At 41.1% G+C, this 17,392-nt stretch overlaps 1 protein-coding gene and 1 long non-coding RNA gene across 3 annotated transcripts in view; one reads left to right on the forward strand and one right to left on the reverse strand.

Moving 5' to 3' along the window:
* gpr158a (G protein-coupled receptor 158a) overlaps positions 1-15,642 on the reverse strand; it is a 96,799-nt gene extending 81,157 nt beyond the window's left edge. The window contains exon 1 of the mRNA XM_034705892.1: positions 14,276-15,642. Within this exon, the coding sequence (XP_034561783.1) occupies positions 14,276-15,153 (878 nt within the window). The 5' untranslated portion in view covers positions 15,154-15,642. The remainder of the gene's footprint in view (positions 1-14,275) is intronic.
* Positions 1-17,392, forward strand: part of LOC117828688 — a 23,271-nt gene continuing 5,879 nt past the window's right edge. For both annotated transcript variants that reach the window (XR_004634477.1, XR_004634478.1), the window contains exon 1: positions 1-109. This is a non-coding gene — a long non-coding RNA (uncharacterized LOC117828688). The remainder of the gene's footprint in view (positions 110-17,392) is intronic.

The following is a 17,392-nucleotide window of genomic DNA, read 5'->3' on the forward strand; positions in this document are numbered from 1 at the left end:
CTCACCACAACCAGACTCTGATGAATGATACTTTGAAAAGGCTTGAACAACATCCAGCCTTCTGCAAAAGACCACTGAGGATTTACTGTGACTTAGTCATGAAGAAAAGGTCAGTCTTTGTGATTATGACATTATACAGATGTCCCACATGTCATTTGCACTTGACAGCTACAGCAAGCAGGACTAACCATATATCTGATTCAGTGAATTTGTGCACAAGAAAAATGAGCAAGTATGGAGTAAATTATTGTTTTTTTCTGTTAATACGTTTCAGACATGTATAAGTACGGTGGCTGGGAAGTGCAATGCAAATTTACAAAGGATGAAACACTTTGATGAAACAGAATGACATTAACAAAACACTTTTATCGAGGCCTAAACAAATTTACATTTAAGAAAACTAATTTACAAAATCAAAAACACTTTTAGAAGCAGTGACACAATTTTTGAAAGGGAATGGACCAAAGATTTTCAAAATAAAAGAAGTCTATAATATGAAAATGGGCAACAGCAAGGGAATTCAGATATATTTGACATCAACAACCCTGTTTCCACTTAAATATTTTGATTCAGACTGATAAGAGAACACCTCAAAATGTGTTCCTGCCAATCACAGCTATATCTGATTTGGAATTTCAAGATAAAAAACATTATTTGAAGCCTGGTACAAAAAATGAGTGCAGTCTGGATAGCTCATTTCTCGATCGGCACACACTTTACAGGGTGAATTTTTTCATAACGCAACAATTTTGAAGATATTAAGAGTACAAGTTTTCAATTATGAGAGGCACAACTGACTTTATTGACAGGCGGGAACACTGAAGCTGTTTGCTAGGAGGCTCAAAGCCCGCCTCTTTACCTCACACTAGCTCAACAGCAGTAAGGTTGAGTTCAACATTTCCAGTATGGCTCCTGCCGATGATTGGCCTCAAAACAGCACTTCAGAAACAGATGGATGACGTCACGGATACTATACGTCCATTAATTATACAGCCTATGATTCAGACTGATTCAGACAGCTATATCTGATTTGGAATTTCAAAATAAAAACCATTGGAAATTTAGCATATACATTTGTTTTGTTCAGTCTGTATCAAATTGTTTTACTGGAAACAGGGATATTGATGTCTAATTAATTCCCTGGCTGTTGCCCATTCTTATATCACAGACGTCTTTTATTTTGAAAATCATTGGTACATTCCTTTTCCATCAGAATCTGTCGTTGTGTTTCTGATTTTGTAAAAATGTTTTCTTAAATGTGAATTTGTTAAGGCCTTGGTAAAAGTGTTTCATCCTTTATTAATTTGCGTTGCACTTCCCAGCCACCGTATATAAGTCAAGAACCCGTGAACTGCCTCTATTGTGACCTCAGCCCACGTACAAGCTCTCCCTCCCGGCAGACTCAAAAATAGAACTCACCCCGCGGCCAAGTGTTGTACGATAATCTATACTGACTTCAAACTTTGTGAAAAACATGCTCAAGACTTTTTAGCTGAGCAAGTGTCATGACATCCAGATAATGTGATCCAATACAAAAGAAATCTCTGAAATGGATTTCAGCAAGGGGAAATTTCCCGCTCTTGCATGCACATGGACGCACTGTGAATATAAAGCTGATGAAGGAGAGCTCTGTGGTTATTATTGGAAACTTTCCAGGATTTTTTTTAAAGAAACTTTGAACCCATGGTATTAAGTTTTAATGCATTTGTACATGTCTTGACTTAAAATTAAAAAGTACGCAGTAGGAAGATAATGAGAAGTGCCAAGCTGCAAAGACTTAGCTGGAAAGAGCTCAAACTCAAACTTTTATAACCCCAGAGAGAGGCTGCAACATATCTCTCATATAAACTGATACTGGGTCAATTAAAAATCCATATTATCTGGTAGATCTAAATGCCAGTGTTGCATCCCAGGTATTAGAAAAAAAGATGTGTGCTGGCAGATATTATCTGTGACACCGAGGCGTGTAAACATCTTGTCCCGTCTACTGCTCGGTTTTTGAGGACACAGAGAGTGTGGTTTCCATAGTAACAATTCGGTGAAACCATCTCTTGCGGTGACTTAGCGAAGCAACAAACACTCAACAGAGAGCGGCGGAGGATGCTGTCACTGTTTATCACTTCAGGGATGAGAGAGTTTGAGGTTTCTGTGATTAAAGAAGAGATAGCTGGAAGATCTGAGGAGTGAGGCTGTGACAAACGGTAGAAAGTGACGGAGCAGCGAGGAACCAAAGACAACAGTTAAATCTCACGACTGATCTATATTAGGCCGCATGCAAATGAGACAGTTTGACATGTATCAAAAAAAGCACAGGTGTAATTGATAACATTAATCACACAGCTCTGGGCAAGATGCTGTGATATATAATGGAGCTATTTATAGTGTTACAGCTCCTTTCTTGTCCACATGTCGAAGTGTCTGCTGTCATGAATGTTTAAAACCACATGTGTCACAGCGAGGGATGCAACGATTCAGCGTTTTGATGGTATGATTATAGTCCAAGTAATAATCATTGTTGAAGCATCACAATTATAATGCACAACATTACTAGTGTATATAATTAAATTAACTCTCCTATGAAATTTTACTGTTTTATTTATTTCTACCTTCTGAAACAAGTAAAGTAAGAAATTAGAATTATTGATGACTGAATCACAATTCATTAAATGCCAGAAAGTGCTGGATGTATATAAGTTACTGATGTTGTCTTTTGGTTTTACACCCAATAATTTAGCCTGCAATGCCTAAGCAATGTTAGGAAGCAATGTTAAATGGTCTCAGACCAAAGTCCTTCAGGGGAAGTATTTTCTCTTTCACAGACGTAGACTTCATGCCACATTTGTTATCTTTGCACTTATATTCAATTCCCTACTATCTCTGTGTTCCATTAAGTAACTTGGCACTAACATACACTGTATAATATAAATGGACGTAGTCTCTGTGACGTCACACATTTGTTTCTGAAGCTGACATTTGAAACCTATTGTCCGATATTGCCATATTGAAATTCTGACTCAACCTAACTTCTAGTTTGATGCAAAGACGTGGAGTCTAGGTGGGCTCTTTTGCCTCTTTGCTAACAGCTAGTCAGTCAAGTCAGGCATGTCCTTATTTAGGCAAAACTTGTGGAAGTGTTAAAAACTGCAGTTCCTCAAGTGTCCACTTGAGGCTGGCTCCAGAAGTACTGGAAACCACATATACACCAATTCCAAAAAGACCAATCTTTACATCAGAAATAAACATGTTTACAGCCTGGTACAAAAAACAAGTGTAGTCTAGATGGCTCATTTCTCGATCAGCACACACTGTACGGGGGTTCATTTTTTCATAACACTGCATCTTTGAGGATATTAAGATTACAAGTTTCCATTACGAGAGGCACAGCTGACTTGATTGACAGGTGGGCACAGGAGGAGGAGGCTCAAAGCCCGCCTCTTTACCTCACACTAGCTCAACAGAAGTTAGGTTGAGTTCAGCATTTCAAATATGGCTACCACCGACGATTGGCTTCAAAACAGCGCTTCAGAAACAGATGGGTGACATCACGGATACTACGTCCATTAATTAAACAGTCTATGCTTGAGAGTGACAACAGGAACATAACTAATGAAATTCTTCAAACTGAATACTTGTTGCCTATTTGTAATTTTTTAGCAGGTCGACAAGTCAAAGGAATATTGAGGGCCGAAGCCCAAATCCCTAATTGGTTAATCTTACATTGTACTTTAGCGATTTTGTTCCCAGAACTTTGACTTTTGAATCCATTTAAGCTGTTAAGAAGAAGCACATTTTCCTCTGTTGTCTCATTGGTAACACAGAAGCAAAATACAATCAATGCAAGTCATAAAACTTTATGTTCAATGACTTGGACCAGAATTTAAATTTGTTTCAGATTAATTATGTGTAACAAATGAACCCTTCACAGACTTTCTTTATCAAAAGTCTAGTTCAGCACCTTTTATAGTTCAGAACTTGGCACAGAGTACAATAATTGACATCACAGGGAGGCCATTATTTTCTCTGTCCATTTAGCTTTCACTTATACACACACACACACACACACACACACACACACACACACACACACACACACACACACACACGCAAACAAAATACTGCTGGTGTGGCATGTTCTCCAGGTGTATAGGAGCTGGTTTACTATATCCGTCTCCCTGTGGACGCCGTGTGAGTGCAACGCTCTCTTTTCCTGTACTTCTGTTATTAATAACTGCTGCTCTGGTCCTGCCTCAGGGCAAACTGACCTCGCTGTTTTCCTCTGCACTGCCGGTTGTTTTGCTGAGAAATTACCTCCGTTTCATTTCTCCGTTATGTAATAAAGGTAGGACACAGTCCACTAAAACGCAGTACAAGAAAAGAACCCGTTGTTTTGAATGCATCAAAAAAAAATCTCTTTCTGTGGCAGCTAAAGCGTTCACATTCACTCGGGTTTTTCCAAGCTGAAAGAAAAAGCCTGTTTCCTCATTTTTTCATCACAATAGCTTTGTCTTTTTCTTCTGCTTCCAACTCTCCAGGCGATATTTAGTATCCGAGCCAAAGTAGACATATGGAGTTTAGAATAGCATGTGAAAAAAAGAGAGTATGTTTGGAGATGCATGCAGCACAAAGACAGGGTCGTAATTTGACCAGGACTATGGGCAGACGCATCATAGTGGCCATCAAGGCCCGCGGGCATAAAGACGGGATTATCACAGAGAGCAGGAGATAGTGGGGCCCCGGGAAACAGAGTGCTCTCTCTTTTCATCCTCCATTCTTTGTGGGTCTAAAGGCCAGGCCAGCAAAGAGTGGAGCACCCCACCAGCAGGGGCTCTGGGCTTTCAAACAGACCAGTCAGACGGTGCTAATGTTAGCCCCAGCATCATAGAGTTGACTCTGGATACATCTGGGTAATTGCCTGTAGGCTACAAAAGGAGATTCACTTAAGACATCTTCAAAATAATGGCCTCCATGTAGTCTTTTAGTTGTAAATGAGCCTTTGATGTATTTCTAAATGAATGCTGAATGTCAGGCAAATAAAGGTTAAACTGTGTGTCCCTGTTCAGGCCCAGATGACGGTATAACATATTGATCTGCTCATTTAGCCACTCTGCAGAGAACAGGAAGTTTCAAGTCATCTAGCATATAAAAGACATCCAAAAATAACATACGCGGACATTTAAATCAGTTTTGTTAAAGTTGCTTTCAAATTAAACTTAATATTATGTGTAAACTTTTAATTTCACAGTGATTAAATTAAGCTAATTCTGAGCACTGCAAATGTAGATGTTTTAAGCTAACTCTGATTAGCAAACGTATTAGTATAATAACGTGATATGAACAATGCAGCTGAACACTTTTGGTGCTTTACATATGTTATGTGTTTTAAATTACCACTTTTAATACAGATATTAGCATGGTTAGCTGCTAATTAGCTTTACTATTGTACGCTGCTTTAGCTGTTTGTAAATCCACTCACTTATTTAGCAGTCTACTACTGTGTACAGAAAGGTGTTAGAAGTATTAAAAGATGAATGTTGTGAATACTTTGTACTCAGTTTACACTACAGTTACTAATCTTTTAACATTTTTTTGCTTGTTTGCTAACAGTAGCTCATGCAAGATGGGTCAGCGTAGCGTACGGCTAGAAGAGAGCTGAGGCAGCTAAGACATTAAAACTACATTTCAAAGATTCAAAGGTTTTTATCGTCAATTTTCACTATATATACGAGACATACAGGAAAAACGAGATGCTGTTTCTCTCTTCCAGCTCTTAAATATCAAAAATTTTACTATAAAATACAAGAAAATATAATAAAATACAGTTATAAAAAAAAACAGCCTATGTACACAGTGCAGGTAGTGCAGTGACAGTTTAAAAATTCAGGGGTGAAACTGTCTTATGTCCAGTTTTTCTATTCTTGGCAGCTAGCTAGCGTCTTGTGAGGTTACAGTTTAGGAGTCACTTGGATTTATTCAGGTGTGTTCACACCATCGAGTCAATGTGGGAACAGTACTCATGGGTGCATTCAGTAGGGTTGAGTTGTGCTGCTCATGCCAGCTACATTCTGCAACACTGCAGAGAATGAGCCGAGAACTATACAATGTGAAGAAAACAAAAATATATAACTCCAAATGAGTCTTACATGTTAACTTTTAACATACAAATTAGAATAGGTGAATACGATAGCCTGTATAATAAATGGACGGAGTATCCGTGACGTCATCCATCTGGTTCTGCAGCGCTGTTTTGAAGCCAATCGTCGGCAGGTGCCATATTGGAAATTCTGAACTCAACCAAAGCAACCAAACTGCTGTGAAGCTAGTGTGAGGTAAAGAGGCGGACATTGAGCCTCCTCGCCAACAGCTACAGTGTTCTCGCCGGTCAATCAAGTCAGCTGTCCCGCTCATAATGGAAAACACATAATCTTGATATCTTGGAAATTGCTACGTTATGAAAAAATTCACCCCCTGTACAGGAGGTTACTGCTTGGCGAATACCTTATTGGAAAACAACTGCAGCGGCTAATTTGCAATGTCATATCTTTTAAATAATTGTTCAACAAAATTAGGCCCAGTTCTATTTGAAATGAATAAAGTACAGCAGCGGTTTCTCTTTATACATCACATATTTGCACAAGAATGAACCTGGTGGTTTCTCCTGAAGCGAGAGCAATAAGCCTTGTATCCTGTTACAATGACAATGTGGAGATAAAGCAGGAACAATACAAAGCAGAGGTGACCATGGAAGCCTTTCAGGGGCTTAAGCATGATCCTTGAGCTTATCCATTTAGCCAGAAGACTTGCACGCCCAGATGAACTTGCATGCACATTGAATCGTCCAGCTCTGATGTCTTGTCAAGAGCACACTGCTGTCCTTTTAGAAGGGTAGAGTTCATACATTATGTCATGGAACAATCACAATGCAGGAACCATGCAAAGGTCTCAAAGTAAATGTCTCTCATGTGATGGAAATGCATTAAGCCGACAATAAGCCGACAAGCATGAGCAGAAGATAATGTAAGTATAGCCGGTGGGTGAGATCCTGCGTCTTAATGCAACCTGGGTCACTTATTGAGTTTTGTCGCAGGACGTCAGACAGAGACACGCCGCCGCGGTGAAATTGCTGTCACAGAGAGCAAAATCCTCTTTTACATTTTTCACCAGAGCTGACACTTCTGCACTCTTGACACTCGAGTTATTAAAAGAACTCCTTTAGTGACAAAAAGTGAAGAAGTAATGTGAGCTTCTGTCACGTCAAACAAAGCTGCTGTGAGGATACATGAGATGATTGATGTTTGGTGACAAGCTACACGAGAACTTGATATTTTTCAAATTCTACAAATGAACAGCACATACTCTGAGGTATTTTCAGCATTATCATCCCACAGTGTCACTTAATATGGTGACCTCATATACAAAGTATGCAAGAAGCAAGATTGAACTATATATACAAGACTATTCAGAAACTGATATTTAGTTTTGTATTCACTCTGCAGATAAAAATTGCAGTCAGATATATTCTATATTTTGCATGAACTCTATTTTAAAGAAAGCTAAAGGATGAGATGAAACTATTGATCTCTTTATGGACATATTACAGAAAGTAAGGCAGGATAAGTCTGATATTAGGTTAGGGCTGGGCGATAATTCAAAAACCATAATTATCGTGATACAATTTTTCTTAATATAAACAAAACAAATGTTCAATACATTCAATATAAATAAACCTGTAGTTACCACCTCCAACCACTGGGAAGGGGGGCGCTAATGTGCCTTAAATGCTATTTGCCACCCAACATTAGACAGAAGAAGAATATGTCATTGAACAGCCAATCATGTCGCAGGGTGAGAGGTAGGCGGGGCTTAAAGACGTCTGGAGCAGAATGTACACACACAGTCGAGCGACAGAAAGAAAAAGAACAGAGACAACTTCTGCTGTGCATTTCAGACACATTTAAGGTCCACAGCGACCGTAGGACAACTGAACCCTGAATAACTGTGATGCATTCACTGCACTGTGGGAAACAACATCTCTTTGCCAGTAACCTTTAGTAATCTTAAAGGTGAGAGCACAACTCAAAACAATACTCTACTAAACTGATTCACAGAATACAATTTGATATATATTGGTTGTAATTTGAAATCAAATAATGCAAATAACCTCAACCTGAGAAAATAGGAATCTACAAACTTAAACTTCACAAAAATCTCATCTTAAACAAAAGACCTGCTTCCTGTTAGCACCGTCAGAAATGAGGGATTCAAGAAGCTTATCAGAGTACTAAATCCAGATACAAGCTCACAAACCATCTGGTTTCTTCATCTTTATAATTATCAATACTGACTGATATGAAATATTTTATCGTGTTAACATCTTTTTCATTATCGCCCAGCTCTATATAAGGTTATGGAACTTAGTGCATTTGTTAGACGGTGAAATTGCCTTTCTAAGGTGTATAAAAATGACTTTGAATTAAGATCCTCTTTCAACACCTTCTATGCCCCCTACATAAAGAATTCACAGCCTTTGAGAAGCTACATTAATTTCCTATCCTTTTCTGACTTTTCAGATCCAACAAAGCGCTCTGCTCTAAATCTGAGCCCCTCTCTGTAATACCAGCGCTCTACTCCTCTCACACCAGATTACTAAAGGATAAACCAACAGTAACAACATTACAGCTTTATAATCCCCTGAGAGACCTGCAGAATTACATCACTGTAATAGTATAAAAAGCACTGACATTATTCCCATCATTAGCAGTGTTATTAGCAGTATAGTGAGCCGTGAAGGCTGCTGGTTGGATTTTCTGTAACACTGACATTTAGTGGCTGAAGGCATTGCACTGACAGGCCACCTGACTGAGCAGGGGTGTCCCACTGACGTCAGCAGTGAGAGAAGAAGCACCTTAGGGATCTATAACCCCTGCTTGCTCTGGGTTTGTCAGTGGAAATCAACACGACTCATTCAGGTAGAGTTATAATTAAATGTTCCTACATTTAAATAAAAGTAAGCTTAATGCCCTGTAGTTCCAAGGCTCTGTTCACTTCCCTCACCTCTTGGATGCATTTTTGTTCTCATAATGGCCTAGATTGCAGTTCCCCATCATATTTTATGATGCAAAGACACAGAAGTTGGGGTTTCCTTCCCATTAATGTTTGGATTGTGTCCATCTAAGCAGATGCTTTGGGCTCCTCCTGGAGTTTGAGGCCTCCCACTCTGTTAGACAGCTGGGTGTCCCACAGCAGCCAGTCTGTCCAGACTTTTGCTGCTTTACAGCAAAACGGGGCGCCTAGCCAAGCATAAATGAAGACCATTCTGCCTCTTAATCAGCACCTGTTTGGCCTTTTGAGAAATATGCCCAAAAAAGTATATTTCTTTACACTTCTCTTATACTCATCAGATAGTTTCAAATCGTTCCCCGTATTGCAGAGCTTCTGCTTTCTCAAGCAACCAGTGTCTGAGTTTGAAGTGTGGTCAACTAACACATAAACAACCTGCCTCAAATATTGCTGCTCTGTTATTTTCTATTCACTAAATTCACGTGGCGGCCATTTTCACTATGATGTGATACTCAGGGCTGGAAACTTCCAGGTTGTACTTTGTAAAAATTAAGAGAATCTAAAGAACAGTAGTCGTCTCATCGCTTCAGGAGTGATCAGCAAGTGAGAAAACCTTTAAAAGTGAAAATCATTTGGGACATAGAGGCATTTTTTTGTTGGGTCAATGTGCAATAACTCATTAGCTAGCATCCAACAACAGTAAACTTTCAGCATTCAACCAATCACCAAGTATTATTACTACAAACTAGAAATGAATGCCTGTTTATTGTATCATACAACACTATCATAAAGTATTGTTAGCATTCAGTTACTTCCTAGCTAACGGCAAGGACAGGCAGGAAGTGGTTTAATGCTAACATTTGCTGTAAGATCATCAGATATGTTGTTTTACCTTGAAATTTTACTATCTTGGAGCGTTTTAGTTGTTGATGAATCTGGATGCGTTGGAATTACATTTTTTTGTCATACTCCCAAGATGTGTTTCTGACGAACATCAGGGAACCAGAAGTTTTCTAGCTAATACCATTTGAGCTTAACACTCTGAGAATTAATACAGACATAAATGGCGGCCTTGTGAATGTGGTCAAGCTCTAATCAAGCATCCAGTGTTGTAGTCGAGTCCCCAAACCTCGAGTCCTGAGTCCTCAGTGTTTGAGTTCGAGTCACCAGAGAAGAATCCAAGTCGAGTCCCCATTATCTGAGTCAGAGTCTGAGTGGAGTTCTATTGGTAATATTATTTGTCACAAGGAGAGCGGCTGCTTTAATCCAAACTAAAGACAGTGTGAACTTGGACTGACTGTGGGACCTTTTGATTCAAGGAGTCAAGGTTTTTTATTGTCATACCAACACAAGCTGTCGCATGAGGTGGAACGAAATTTTGTTTCTCAGGTCCCTTTTAAAAGCCACAATAAGTATGACCTCCTGACTCCCTCTGATGGATCCACTCTAACTAACATTAATACTAGTTGCGCTAGGCTATCTCTTATTCAATTTAAAGTATTTTATAGGCTCCATTATAGCAAAGACAAACTCTCTAAACCAGTTGATAAGGTAAAGGGTTCTGGTCTTGATACCTCAATTATTTTTTCATGTCGCCTTTAAGGGGAATGAATTTTGTATAGCTCATCTATTTTAATTATATTAAGGCTAATGGTTATGCATAACTCGAGGCATGCCTGATGAAGTGGGTACATCGTAGCCTTTTGTCAGTCAGCAAGGCTCTGACCTCTACTCCAACTCTCTGCCGGTTTCTCGATCGGCCAAAACATAGTCAGAATCAGCATTTCCAGTTTGGCAACTGCTAAAGTCAGGCGCTTTAACACCCCCTGAAAAACCAATGGATAACATCATTGAGACTGCATACAGCCTATGGTCCTACTCATGGAAGCAGACAGTCCTCTCTGTGTGGTCTAAACTGCCTCCCTGTAACTCAAGTGCAGCTGAAGAAGGAATGAAGGATGAGAGGTGTGATTTCTTACACCTTAACATAAACAACAGGTCGATCTGACGCTAACACATGTCTGTGCACCCCGTGCTCTAACAAGTCTCATCACTTCTTTAGCACCAGTGCTTTCAGCAAACAAACAGGAGGAAAAAGAAAACACACTTTCCAAATGCAAGGTGAATAAAAACTCCACCTCGTCGTCACCCTGTTTCTTCCTTCATTATCACCCCAAACAGAGAGTGACTAAAGCATTAAGAGCCTGGAATCAAGATGGCCCATGCAGGGTTGTTGTTCTACATCTTTCATTATTAATTCATTGTTGTATTGATTGTGTATTCAACTGGAGGGGAAACGGAGGAGAGCTGCTGTCTGAGGCAGTTATATTATCCCCTCCTCTCCAGTTTCTTATCAGGCCGGGTGCGGAGGCAGAGGGAGGATGCAGGATGAGACGCCCGCTACTTTGATTATGAGCGCCTGAGAGAAACAAACGGAGGAAGAGGGAGGACAGACGGCAAAAAGGACATGAGAAGGAGCTACAGACGTTTTAGTGGCTTTATTCACCGTCTTTCTGAAAGTACTCTCATATCTTATCGTTAGATACAAACTATTTCCAGTTAGCTTATCCTAGCGTGGTGACTTTATATGGCAAGTTTGACTTAATTTAAGTTTGTACAATAATATAAAGTACCAAAACAACAAGATGAGGTTTGAGCGACCGGTTAAGTGATGGCACATTTCTTGGCATGGAGCACTGACTTTCCAGAAGCCTACACCAAGTTAAAGCCAAGCTAGCTTTTTAAACCTACCTTTAATTATACGTTTAGGGAAGCTTACTACCCCTAGCTTCATATTTGCATACAAAAAAATCTGAGAGATAACATTTATCTTACTTTCCAGCTATCCCGCAGAGAGCCAGGCTAGCTGTTAACCTACACTTGCAGCCTTTAAGCTCTGCTAAGCTAGCTGGCTGGTATATATAGAATCTTATTCTCTGCACAAATATTAAAACTTGCCAGTTAGCCTGGATAGTAAGATGAAATTTCAACTAGTATTCCAAACAAGGAAAATGCTGTTTCTCTCATTCTTGCAGTCTTAATTCAAAGCAAACCGAGGCAGTTCCAGGGACGGTTCGGAGCAGGTGCTCAATTGAGAACCATTTTTTTGTGTTTCGACTGAGAGAGAACCGGTTCCCAGCCAGGAAAATAGGTTTGAAAGCAGCACCAACTCTTTGCTGGTCTAGAACCGCAAACTGCGTCACCGGTTGCTGTGACCAAAAAGACAAACCATACGAGTTCCCGCCATTTTCTTGCCGTGAAAAAAATGACAAAGACGAAGCTAATGGATTCCAAGGCTAAGCAGTGGTCGGTCGAGGAAACAGGCTACCAACATGGCACTTGTGTTTTTTCGCCCACTCGAGCCCTTGGAGGAGGCACGTCATGATGTCAGATTAAGTGACCGCTTTTCCCAGCAGTGCTAGCGTGAACTTTCCCTCACGACCAGGACCTGCATCGCAACGTTAGGTAGGCTAGTCCCCCCACCCTCCCCTCAGAGCGCCTCCAAAACGACGCTCCCGCTCACATGCACGAGCCGCTGCTTCGCCACCATATGATCGTGACCGATTCAAAACTGGTCCTCAGCACATCATTTGTGTTTTGTGTTTCGTTTGTCTCACTCAGCGGTAAGATAACACCAAAACATTATCATAGTGAAAGTTAAAAACACAAACAAACATGAAATGTACGTGCAGGAGGCGGGCAGAACGGCAGGACAGGATTTGATTGGTTTCATAAATTTGCTCCTGATGGCAGGGATTGGTTCGTGTTTTCCCAGGTTTACTCCGGCTGTAGTTTTTTCGCTCTTTTTTTTTAAGAACACATTATGTATTGATTACCATCGGGACATAAAGATTATTTTAACCAGTATAACAAAAAGTGTATCTAAATCTGACTACCAACCCCAGCTTTAAGGTGCATTGATGAAAAATCTGACCAATAAAAGTGTTGCTATTTGGAGGTTTGCAAATCTAGCCTTCACACATGAGTGGTATTGATACTCACTTAATTCTTGGCACTAAAATGAGTGAGCATAATTTACCAGCTATCAATCTATTCAGTCATTCTCCAGGGACATAAAACAATACCAACGCCCACACATGTCACATCTTCAATCTTATAGGACACAGAAGGGGGAGATGGGTGACCTAATAGGTCCTTTAGCAAAGTGATGTTGGTTATAAATTTGGCTGGGACTGTAAACTTGAGTTCTGGTGTAAAGTAAGTCTAGGTCTGGAGTGCGCAGGCTAATTTAATATTCCATTGCTTCAGTAGGAGATGGAGACTAAGTGAATGGAGCTGCTCTGGGATAACACCAGGTAGCTGAGAGTGCATTACAGTATAATCACTGCAGGTTTTGACTCATTTGCAATCTGTGCCTGCCTGTGAGCGACTCCAGTGTATCAATTAAAGATTCATCCCAGGCAGAACACACACAACTAGTGATCTGGATTAAATATTCATTGAGAAGATGTCGGTCAGGATCATATGGAGCCTTTACACTTGACTATTCCAGTGCATACCAGGACCAGGATCACATTACGTGGCTGCAGCAGGGGTGGCTTTAGGACATGGATTGTACAAAATACCCAAACATGAGACACAGTTTCATCATTTCCTACTCTGCTGATGCATGCTGCTGTGATTTTTCTTGAAGAAAAAAAATTGGCTGCCTCTCATCAGGAGGATTCTGACTCATCGCAGATTTAGCAGCCGCCCCCTCTTTAAGAAAGGGAAAGTAAAGGGCACACGGCGTTTCCTGAGTAGTAAAGCATGCAGCAGAGTGAGTTTGAAAAATGAATTAGGGCCTGTAGCCAGAGGTTTCCACCGCTGCTACATCAAGTAACATTCAGGGTTATTTTTAGCAGCCCCGTCGCCTTGTCAGACTGGAGGAGAGAAGAAAACCCCCCTTGTGTAACAGGCGGGGGAAGCTGCGGTATGTTTGGGGAGGAAAGAGAGGCAGGTATGATCACCTCAGGCCCCAACTAGGTTATTGTATGCAGTTTGGAGATGTAGATGGAAGCACTGGTTGAATCCACCTGAACTCACCTTTCTGTTGCTGTGAATATCCCCCAAATTTGTATCTTAATAACACAAGTAGGTGTGTGAGAAGTGCTTTATGAACATGTCTTTATTAGAAGTGTTTTGCTGAGCTTGTTGTTTACCAGCTTTTCTATTAATAGCATCATTACAGCTCAGTTTCAACCATCTGTGTGCCTACCTGAATTCAGGAGCCAGGTTGGGCTTCCGGCCATAGAAAGCAGCTGATAGGGTCAAAAGCCAACGTGGAACAAAATTCCCATTTTCACACTCCAGGTAGGGTGCAGACCATTTCACATGCGTCTTGTCTGGGATAAAACTCTCCCCTCTCTTTAGAGAATTGTCAACTGATATGAAATCTTGGCTCAGCACCTTCTTATGGAAACTGGGCTTCTTCATGTCTTTCACATCATGGTACCACTCTGTGTCTGCTGTGCGGTTGTGCAGATGGTGATGGGCCACGCTGGAGAGGTCTCGGAGGACTATCTCTCCACCGGCCCTTGTGGCTTGGAGAAGCACAGTGGGCCTTGACACGGTGGCTGAATCCGAGTTGAAAGTGACAACAGCCCTGTGGATCTTGGCGTCTCCCTCCAGGATGCTCCTCACCAGAGCGTGGTACCACTCAATGTCTCGCCTGAGACTGTGCTCCCTGGACCTGGACCTGTTGGCTTGCAGGATCATGCTGAGGAAGTTTGTGGCGTGCAGCACCGTATCCAGCACGCTGCTCATGGAGTAATGCGGGGTGGCTTGTGACCTTCCCCGCAGAGAGGTGAGCTCGTATCTCCTCGAGCAGTTGGCGTGCTTTAAAGTGGTCGAGTCCCCCGTGTGAAGAAAAGCAGTCACCACCCTGGGGAGATGCTCCTCTATTTTCTGCGTCTCCCCGGGTGGATGGTGAGGCGCGCTGAGGTGCGCCAGCTGCCGACTGTGCGTCTGAGCGCCGTGCATCTCCTCTCCTGCTCTGATATCTCTCCCATGCGCCGACCATTCCCCGTATTGATGGTTTGATCCGATCACAAATCCCACTTGCAGCAGCAGCAGCAGCAGCCGGAAAACAGCCATCTCCCTGCAGAAAGCGTCCACAGATGTTTGGGGGGGATTGCTGCTCGGAATTACAGTATCGTTGGGCGAGGAAAAAAATCTGCTCCACTAAAGCATCGCTTCACCACTTGTAGGATATAGTCTTGCAAGCACGCCTCTAGTCTTTGAATCAAAAAGCAGAGGAGGGAGGAAACATAAGGAACACCCTCTGTCCTCACTAAATCCCCTCTTCTTCTTCCTCTTCTTCTTCTTCTTCTTCTTTACAGATTCCTCATACAGCTTGTTGATGTTGAGGATCCGCTTGCAGCTGTTTCCTCCACCTCTCTCTCTCTCTCACTGTAGACAGTCTTGGCTCTACTGTGCGGCGGACGCTCTCCTCCTGCGCGTAGGCTGCATAGACTGAATCAAAACGAGGAGGAAGGAAGGAAGGGAGGAAGGGAGGGGTAAAAGGGGGCAGGTTGTTATTATATTTATATATTTTTGAGGAGGCACCAGTCAGGGGAGCCTCTCACTTGGATGACAAACGCACTCCGCCCTCTTCCGACCACAACAAGCATTAAGTAGGCCTGCAGAAGCCGGAGATGCATCGGGAGCCGTGTGTTCTTAAAGCCCGTATTCTTCATCATCTCATAGGGGGCTCCAGAGGCGCCATTGATCCGCGTATGGCTGCGCACTCTGTCAATCAAGGGCGCAGGGCTTGGTCGCTGTCCGGTGCTGAAACCCGATGAAGCAGTAAACAGGCTGTTCATGACTGAAACCGATAGAGCGATTTAAAGGCTGATTTATCAAAATTAACGTCTAATTAAAATCAATGGGGAGTGATTTTTTTCTCACTTTAGCTTCCAGGACTCGTTTTTTTCTGCTGTTAAAGCTTTAATTAAATCAATTTTTTAAAAGCTGTAATAAACTTTAGAAAATCTGTCATAGTTAGAATCAGCTTCATTGGCTAAATAGGTAGGTCTGACTCCAGTTTACATAGCAGACTCCACAGACGCGAATAAGGCAAAGTGCAAATGATTTTAAAAACATATGTAAACATAAATGATAAATAATGAATATTGAGAATTAATCTTGAGAATATTACTTTAATGAGTAAGCAAAAATCAGGCTCTCTCAAGATAGCAGAAGAAAAATCTCTCACCATATCTTTAATTTTCCTCTGAAGTGATTCTAAGCGGGGGGAAGCTAATGCTCTTTTAATCTCATGCTTCTGTTTCCCAGATTGTAAATTGCATTGAAGCCAATGTGGAAGTGTTAAAAACTGCAGTTCATCACTTGTCCGCTTGAGGCTGGCTCCGGAAGTACTGGAAACCACAAACACACCAATTCAAAAAAGCTAATCTTTACAGCAGAAATACAAAAAACGAGTGTAGTCTGGATAGCTAATTTCTCAACGCACTGTATGGGGTGCATTTTTTCATAACGCAGCAATTGATATTAAAGATATATATATATATTAAGATATTGAAATGACATGTTTTCCATTATTAGAGACACAGCTGATTTGATTGACAGACGGGAACACTGTAGCTGTTTGCTAGGAGGCTCAAAGCCCGCCTCTTTACGTCACACTAGCTCGACAGACGTTAAGTTGACTTCAGCATTTCCAATATGGCTTCAAAACAGCGCTTCAGAACCACATGGGTGACGTCACGGATACTACATGCATTATTTTTACAGTCTATTCATTGAACATACAGTACCTAACAATAATTATCATTTCACCACATCTTGATGGAAAACAAGTCATCAAGCAGTGAGCCATTAGCTAACCTTCTTTTAACCAGCAAAACAGTTACTCACCATTTCTTCAAGCTTACATATTATTTACTGGATATTTTAGCATTTCCTTTCTTATTGTGTACAACCACAATAAATATATAGCCTAGCATTCAGCTAGTGCCTTGCTATTGGTAACTTGCCACTAACATTATTGATGTTTTAGCTTGAAATGGACCAGATTTCCTGCCAGATTGTTGATGTTTCTCTGTTTAATTGCTGAACAAACTGTAAGCCACACATTTATAAAACTAGTCAGAACCCCAAACTGCTAAAGGAACTAATTATGTCTTGTGTTTTGGGGTTTGATTTGCAAAAACCACATGAACAGGCAGGTTCAGATGACTGTTACCTTGTTTTGGAGTCCTCATACTTCTGGTTGTTCGTACAGTAATATCAAGTGTCAAAGCGACCATAACACACCACCAAAACATGTTCTTTTTTACACGTGTGCTTTCTCTAAGTTTCAAAAAACTGGACA

Source organism: Notolabrus celidotus, chromosome 17 (genome assembly GCF_009762535.1).
Source record: "Notolabrus celidotus isolate fNotCel1 chromosome 17, fNotCel1.pri, whole genome shotgun sequence".
Lineage (NCBI taxonomy): Eukaryota > Metazoa > Chordata > Actinopteri > Labriformes > Labridae > Notolabrus > Notolabrus celidotus.